The 8,042-nt window shown below is 37.3% G+C and overlaps 1 protein-coding gene and 1 long non-coding RNA gene across 4 annotated transcripts; one reads left to right on the forward strand and one right to left on the reverse strand.

Moving 5' to 3' along the window:
• The first annotated feature begins 539 nt into the window (after nt 1-539).
• On the forward strand, nt 540-2,894 carry LOC140823014 (uncharacterized). 2 transcript variants are annotated; one of them, XR_012116095.1, is made up of 4 exons: nt 540-572; nt 660-733; nt 1,154-2,043; nt 2,587-2,894. It is a non-coding gene; the product is annotated as an uncharacterized lncRNA (long non-coding RNA). The 2 variants fall into 2 exon arrangements; XR_012116096.1 differs by lacking the exon at nt 540-572 and having other exon boundaries at nt 580-738.
• An 824-nt stretch (nt 2,895-3,718) lies between these two features.
• LOC140823013 (uncharacterized) lies at nt 3,719-7,285 on the reverse strand. Of its 2 annotated transcripts, XM_073184061.1 has the most exons (4): nt 7,025-7,285; nt 6,036-6,572; nt 5,689-5,914; nt 5,134-5,580 (listed from the first exon to the last, which is right to left on the reverse strand). In XM_073184061.1, the coding sequence occupies exons 2-4, from the start codon at nt 6,558-6,560 to the stop codon at nt 5,144-5,146; spliced, it is 1,188 nt and encodes a 395-aa protein (XP_073040162.1). In that variant the 5' UTR covers nt 6,561-6,572; nt 7,025-7,285; the 3' UTR covers nt 5,134-5,143. The 2 variants fall into 2 exon arrangements, with proteins under 2 accessions (XP_073040163.1, XP_073040162.1); XM_073184062.1 differs by lacking the exons at nt 5,134-5,580; nt 5,689-5,914; nt 6,036-6,572 and adding exons at nt 3,719-4,486; nt 4,559-4,936.
• Nucleotides 7,286-8,042: the final 757 nt, after the last annotated feature.

Raw genomic sequence — 8,042 nt, forward strand, 5'->3', positions numbered from 1 at the left:
TGCTGATTCTGGTATTTCTCAAAGATTTTTGGCAGAAACAGTAAACACTGCATGCTATACTCAGAACAGATCGATGATTAATAAGAACCACATGAGAACACCATATGAGATCTGGCATGGAAGAAAAAGCATAATCACTTACTTCAAAATATTTGGCTGTAAATGCTTCATTCATGATAATGGTAAAAATTATTTAAAGGCTTTTGATGCAAGATCTGCAGAAGGAATTTTCCTTGGATATTCATCAGTTAGCATAGCTTACAGAGTATTTAATAAGAAAACCTTAAGGGTTCGCTTGGTTTTTAGGATGTGATAATTGAATGATTGATAATTTGATTGATAATGTTGGATAGGATAAGATATATAATTTGGGTTGTATTTAATCTCATGTGTGGTGCAAATGTAAGAGGAGGGATATAATCATGTCAAATTTGTAAATGACCAAAATACCCTTTCTTGTTTTATTTTAAATTATTTGCTCTTATTGTTCCCTTCTGCCTAAGCTACCGTATATTTCCCAAAAAATTTGAGGGGAGGGTAAACCCTCTCCACATTGTTCTTCATCGAAAATCGTAAGTCGAGGTCATATCCTTCAAAGCTATGAACCGAAGTTCCAAAGGTAAGCATGAACATGGTCTTCTCTTTTTTTTTTTGAACAGGTGAGTTAAGAATCTAGATCTACAAACGTGGTGCGAAGCAGTGGAAGAAACCAAGATCTACTCTGGAGAAAAAGGTTTTGTGAGTAATTTCTGAATTTTTTGTTCGAGAAATCTTTACTTTCCGATTTTCATACAAACAAAATCGAACAAGTTTGTCGATTTGATGCGCAGATGTAGTATTTTTTTTAGGTTTCTGTTGTTATATTTTCTTACGATTAGGATCTAGTTATTACGAAAATAGATTTAAGTTCTTGTGTCCTTTAGGTTTCTTGCATCGATTGTGTTTTTTTATGTCCTTACTATTACTGAAATAGATAAAAGATTTGAGTTTTGAGTTCGAAGTTTATCCTAATATGGTGAAAAATCGAATAATTACTTGAAACAATATTGCACTGGAAGATGTTCCTACACATGACATTGAGTAAATCATCTCCTGTAATCAATATTTGTTAATCTTTTTAGGAATGTTTAATATTTTCTGTACCAATGTCTAGGTGTGATGGAACCGAAGACACCACCACAGTGCAATTGTGGAAATGGTGAAATGATATTACGGAAAGCTGGGGATAACTCTACTCGTCCCGGTCACTATTACTATATTTGTCCCGCAGGTCTCAAACATCGGAACAATTTCTCGTGGTATCTCGAGTACCACGGTAGGAATGTAACACCCACCGACCAAAAGTCGTACAAATTTGAACCTAAGTCAACTAATTTGGAAGATCATTCATGTCGTACTAGTACCCAAATGTTTTCTAAGAAGGAGTCAATGAACTCGTCCGCGGGCCCATATGCTCGTCCTTCGAAAGAAGCTCATCAACAGGGCAGCAGTCAATTTTCTGGAGTGGATTGTGGTATCTCATGCAGAGGCTATGAGTTACCAAATCATTGCACGAAGAGCACACCTTATTCACGTGAACATGTCTGTTGTTTATTTGGGTTCATATGCGCGTTGATCTGCGTGCTTCTCCTCCTCGTTGTAGTACTTGTCTTCAAAATCTGATCTGTTTCAACTTTGTATATATTCTGTTGCTGTGTTAATTTGGTTTTGTCGAACGCTATGACATGTACTTACGTAACTTTTGACATATCAGACATATATGTTGTGTGCCAGTTATGACTCTTTGTTATTCTGGACATATGTGGTTCGTTAATGTGCTAACATGTCTTATCTCACTCGTATACACATCAGAAGCATGTGATCGGTAAGTATGTCACTTGCAAATATGAGTACACTGTTGTTTAATTTTACAACTTTGTGCCTATCTTGAAACTATTGTACATGCTCACGATTTATATCTACAATCCGTACAGGTTTTCCTCGTCAATGTTGATTTGGTGACGGGTCTATGTTTTGGGAGTACGCAAAACATCCTTAACCGATGTAAGCAGTCATAATACTTACTTCAAATATGTATTATATGTCTGTCAGTTAAGCAAATATTTAACTGTTATTGTTATTATACTTACTTTGTATTATATGTCTGTCAGTTAAGCAATTATTTAACAAACTATGATACTTACTTTGTATCATGTATTATGTTATTGTTAGATGGTGTTATAAATTTCACAAATTGATTGTCGATGTTGCCATTCCTATTACTGCTTCTATATCCAATCTTGTGTAGTTGTTGAAGACGTGTGTTCTCTTACCAAACGCAAATCTTTTGTACCTGCACATATTAATTGCAGAGAACAGTTTGTGCACTTGAGCAACCTGACGAATCATTTAAGAGCATCGATGTAGACATTTTTGTGTGATATTAAATGAAAATGGTACTCTATTCTCTTGTGAATGACAAACATTTATTCTTGGGTAGGTAGACTCTCTTTAATTTCTTGGTATTACTTAAAGTAGGTCACTTTCACCTTTGACACTTACATAAGAAGCTCGGTTTAGTTCATCAACTCTTTCTTTTTTCTGCAGAACACCACCAACATGTCTGTCACCTACAAATCTGCTTCTGAAGTGACCGTAACTAGCCATTACAAAGTGGAGGTGATTATCATCTCGGATGATGAACAAGTAAACGGAGGATCACACAGTGGTGTTGGCAAGGAGAAGAAAATGAAGCATGTTCCAACGAAAGTTTCTGATTCACCAAAAAAAAACACTACCTACAACCATCTCTGCGCGAAGGTAGTGGATGAGTACTACAAAACCAACATGCAGGCTTCCAAAGACTGCAACAAACGTTCCAACAATGATTACAGTGGTCGCCCTTCCAAGAAAACTTTACGTCCCCATGGCGAAGCAGACTATGTAATAATCAGTAGCTCGGATGACTCAGATCAGTAGCCGTGAAACTGCGTACAAGTATTCCCGATGTATTCGACCACCCTTTTGCTCCCCACCACTGGACTATCTTCTGTATGCATATTTATTTTCATGAAATCGTTCGGTCGTAAGTCGGGTATGTTTGGCAAAACGTATGATGTTGTGGTGTGCATACGAAGGTTTGTTTTGGATTTTAGCGCGTGTTTATAAGTCTGCTCTGGTAATTGTGACTGTTTGAGATAAATTATGTTATCTCTGTTGTGAAACCACTGTAATGCAATATAATGTTTTGTATACTAGCTTATATGGTATCTTTTGTCTTTTTACAAAATATTTGTCATTTTCGTTGTTCATAATACCGAAAACCATTTGTTGGCTAAAGCATGTAGGATGAAAGTAAGCAATCAGTTTATGAAAATGTAGATTCGAATGGAACCAAACAATGGTACATGTACTTTGTGAAAAATGCATTATTGTTTTTTTGGATTGTGATAAAATGGAGGCTCATGCAAAAGACCAACACAGCTTAGTGCTTTTAAACAAGTAATGAGATGTTGCCTAGTTAATCGTAATACAAACATACTACAATATAGTTTGGTTTATCGACATAAAACCGCTTCCCAGAAGTACTACTACTGAAAGAATCCATTACATAGTTCGTTTTCACATGAAAACTCATTCAAAATTACAGATGGCATTACAAACAGGAAGGAAAGAAAGAAAAAAAATCGGCCACACGAACATGAATCCGACAATTGGGTCGAAGTTTCTCGAATTATATTTCTGCCGAACAAGAAAATGAAATGGCCAAAGTTGATCATTGCGAGATGTTGATAATTAAACACCGATATTATAGAGAAGTGCCATGATATAGTATCAAATACATCGTCGTCCAAAAGTGGCAATATCCACACACAAAATAGGTCGAGCCATTACAAAAAGTTCAAAAACATTAAGTTCGTGGAACGCATACCATGCGAGGTTATGGATTAAGTAGGCGCTTGATTAAGCTGATCTTTCCTTCGAGATTAAGACGCAAGAACAAAGCTAGTTTGTTGGGGTTATCCACCAGTAACTCCGCCACACGCACTTTATCGTCCGAACTTAATTCCGGAATGGTTCCTAAGGTCGCCAACACACTGTCCATAGCAATTTCAATTTTCGAATCAGATGCCATTTCTTTTATGAGATTGGACATTGTTTCCTTTGTGATTTCAGCTAGATTATTGATTGCAGCAACAATTTGGTTGTCAACTTCGTCTAATTGCTTGCGTTTCTTTGATCTCACCTTTGAAACTCCAGATGGGTTGGAGGGGATAGTTTGAGCAATAGACACTGATTCACCATCTCCTTCAACTGGCCGGTAAAAGTCATCCATGACAAATTCCATGTCAATGGGTTCAGGCTGCGTCATATTTAAGACATCATGAACAACAGCTGAAAAGGTCTCCACTCGATCACCTGTTGCTCTATCGTATCCAAATATTTCGCACCAATCTTTGTAGTGGGGCCACCTCTTGTACCGCATGACTCGAACACTATTGTCAACCTGAAAGGTCTTCGTTTTAATAGCGTACACATTTGAAAGATAAACATGTAAAGTTTAAATAAATTTTTTCACCTTAAGTAACGCGTCCCATGCCTCATTCGTAGCGTCTATCATGTTTTCGGTGTCATTCCAACCAATCCCACTCTTGCCTAGCATTGATGTCAAACATCCGTACTGTTTCTTCCACACGTGTATTTTTGAAGTAATGTGGGGGTGACCGCGTAAGTCTGAATCATTGAATGCGTTCCTCAATGCAGTTTCCAATAAAGGTAGATACCCATTGCGGAATCCGTTGTCTGTTTTATAGCCTTTGCCTATTATATCTTTCAACGCCACAATTAGAACCTCCTCCTCAGGGGCTGTCCAGATACGTCTCACCTTATCTGTTTTGGTACCTTTCGAAGTCACACTTGTGTTATCCATTGCTTCAAATGATTCTAATACGTTCACCTGAAACACATTAAAGTGCAAAGTTAGAATGGGAGATGAAACATTATATTGCAAAAAGATGAACACATTTGACAACGTCATTGCAAATCCAACAATTAATCGAAATAATATTTTACAAAACGGTTGTTCTCAATACACCAAGTAGTACGTACTAAACAAATAAAAACAAGAGGCAAATTCGAGATACAATAACAATTCACTATTGTCTTAGTTGTGGTACATCGACATTGCAAAGTTATCTCTCCACGAATCCCATGCATCAGAGGAATTAAAATCCTCGATAAAGTAATTCTCATTCTGTGGCATTGGGCTTAATGTCTCCTCTTCAAGCTCATCGACAAGATTGTCCGGCATCTGAGCTCGAATGAAGTTGTGTAACAGAATGCAGGCCATTATGATTCTGTTCTGAGTTTTAAGTGGATAGAAACAAGGACTTCGAAGAATAGCCCATCTTTTCTTAAGCAACCCAAAAGCTCTTTCAATGACATTCCTAGCTTTGCTGTGTCTCCAATTAAAGAGTTCTTTATAATTTTGGGGAGCATTTGTGCGATTGCCCCAAGCATCTCTATGGTATGGTACTCTTCTATATGGCGTCAAGAATCCCTGGACGTTTGCATATCCGTTGTCGCACAAGTAGTAAGAACCTACCATCGAAGTCAAATATTTTCTCAATTAATTTTGAAATAAGGAAACATGAATCGAAATAAAAAAATATGCTGAGATGACATTATTAGATCAAACAAGATGTTAACCTCTTTCAACTTTAAGACCGTCATCACGTGATAATGCATCACGAAGCACTCGGGCATCCGCTGCAGATCCTTCCCACCCACAGAGCGCATAGATAAAGTTCATATCTCGATCGCACACTCCCAGAACATTCACGGCAATGGTTCCTTTTCTGGTTCTGTATTTTCCCTTGTCTAATATAGGCACATGAACATTTATATATGTACCATCCAACGCACCAACACAACCCTGAAAAATAAGATACAGAAATAAGAACAATAATCATGAAGATGTATATTATACTTTAAGAAACGAACAACATTATAAATGGAATTTATAATAAGTATTCTTTAGCAAATGTTCAGATTACCTGGAACCATTTCCACGTCTCGTCCGTGCAGGTTTCATCGACCGGGGAAGGCTTCACAAGCAGTATAGTATGTAACTTCAATACTGACCCCAACACTTCGTGGAAATGGGTGCTGATTGTTTGACCACTTCGTAGATAATCGTGACCAATGACTCGGTTCTTTTTATGATGCGCCAAAATAGACAAAAACATAGCCACTTTCTCTTCTGTCCTAACATATCTAGAGTGGCCCAGCCCCCCGACGTGTGTTAGCAAGTAACAAAGTTGTGCAAATGAATTTCTATTCATCCTCAAATTCACCACACATTGAACATCTCCGGTTTCAATAATTCTTCGCAAATGGTTCATTTGTGCATTACTTCTTTCCGTCATGTTGTACGAAACTAACGTTCTACGTGCTTGACGACGTCGATCGGCGATACATCTCGTGCGATGTCGTATTAGAAGACATACCAGAAAGATTGTACGGACCATCATTTCATGTAGCAGTAGGAAAATTCTAATGTTATGACGTCTCCCGTCCATTTTGCCCACGTACTTACCAAATGCAAACGAAAATTAGAACGAGGCAAGAATTACAGAACGAAAGCTCAGAAGCATGGTTATTACAGATTTAACTCGTGCATTTCAATTTTTGAATCTTTAAAAAGTGAAGCTACAATTTACAATACAAGATTTTTGTTCTACAACCGCCCAACAAAGATTCACAAGAAAAATGTCATACAATGTCACATAATAAAATGTCGCACAAGATTTACGGAGAAAAAATGAGGTTGAAAATTTCAGTACAAGAACTTGAAAAGTAAACGACAACCGAACACTAGTAGGCTATGTACAACACATTCGCACTAAAAAACGACAACGTGAACCACGAAATGTTCGTCAGTCACTAATTTTCGTCAAGTTTATGTACTCTGAAAAACGTTATGCAGGACATACAAAATCAATAATCAGACAAAGAAACCAAGCTGTACTTTATCGACTTTTACCTTCGAACAAACTTGGAAATTTAACAGATCGGCCCTGCAGAAGATGAATTTTTCTTCACCACTTTCGGTTTCTACGGTAGAAGCCAGCCATCGGTTCCTGAGAAGAATGAAGGAGAATGGGGTGTCCGTACGCCACTTGCAACATTTATGTTTTTGAGAACAAGGGTATTTTGGTCAATAGAGTTTCTGAAAAGGACAGGATGAATATTATCCACGAGAAATGCAGGGATTTGTGGTCCAAGCTAAACAGTGAATTTTGTCTGCCTAATAGTCAATATGACAATTACAAATTATAGCAAACAAGTGACAACTAAACAATCAGACCCTAATCAAGCGAACCAAACTGGGCCTAAGTGTTGAAGAATCTGCACATGTTGATTTTGATGAAACGGCACTAATTGATAAGCCAACTGATCAAGTTGAGCTAGCTGATCAATTTACAGATATCAGTCTGGAAGATGATAACTCAGACGAAAGTCGTAATAATCAAAATATCCTTCATACATCTGAACCTGAGATATTGGATCAACCAGCTGAATTAGAAGCAAATCTTGACAATCATTTAGTGGAGCAAACTAATGTGAATCAGTTAACAACTGAATTAGCTCCAACTGAAACTGAGAACATTTAGTTACCTAACGAAGATTTTGTTGACAGTGTAGCAACAAATGCTGAACTTAGATGGAAGAAATCACACCCTCCAGAACTGGTAATAGGTAATCCATCTGATCCAGTAAGAACAAGAAATCAGATGCTCAATCTATTTACTCATTCAGCTTTTGTATCTCAATTAGAACCAACAAAAACTGACGAAGCTCTTGCTGATCCAAATTGGATTAATGCAATGCAAGAAGAGCTAAATCAGTTCGTTTATAACAATGTCTGGAACTTAGTTCCAAGACCAGCTTTTAAAACTATTATAGGAACAAAATGGGTGTACAGAAACAAACTGAATGAAGATGGTTCAGTTGTGCGCAACAAAGCAAGGCTAGTGACACAAGGATATAGACAAGAAGAA

This window comes from Primulina eburnea, chromosome 2 (genome assembly GCF_022965805.1).
Source record: "Primulina eburnea isolate SZY01 chromosome 2, ASM2296580v1, whole genome shotgun sequence".
NCBI classification, from domain to species: domain Eukaryota; kingdom Viridiplantae; phylum Streptophyta; class Magnoliopsida; order Lamiales; family Gesneriaceae; genus Primulina; species Primulina eburnea.

Excerpts from the sequence above, each read along its gene's own strand:
- LOC140823013 (XM_073184061.1), bottom strand. The coding sequence starts at position 6,560 with ATGGACGGGAGACGTCATAACATTAGAATTTTCCTACTGCTACATGAA. Across the intron at positions 5,915-6,035 it reads AGACGTGGAAATGGTTCCAG|GGTTGTGTTGGTGCGTTGGA; the intron begins GTAATCTGAACA and ends CTTATTTTTCAG. Across the intron at positions 5,581-5,688 it reads CGGTCTTAAAGTTGAAAGAG|GTTCTTACTACTTGTGCGAC; the intron begins GTTAACATCTTG and ends CTTCGATGGTAG.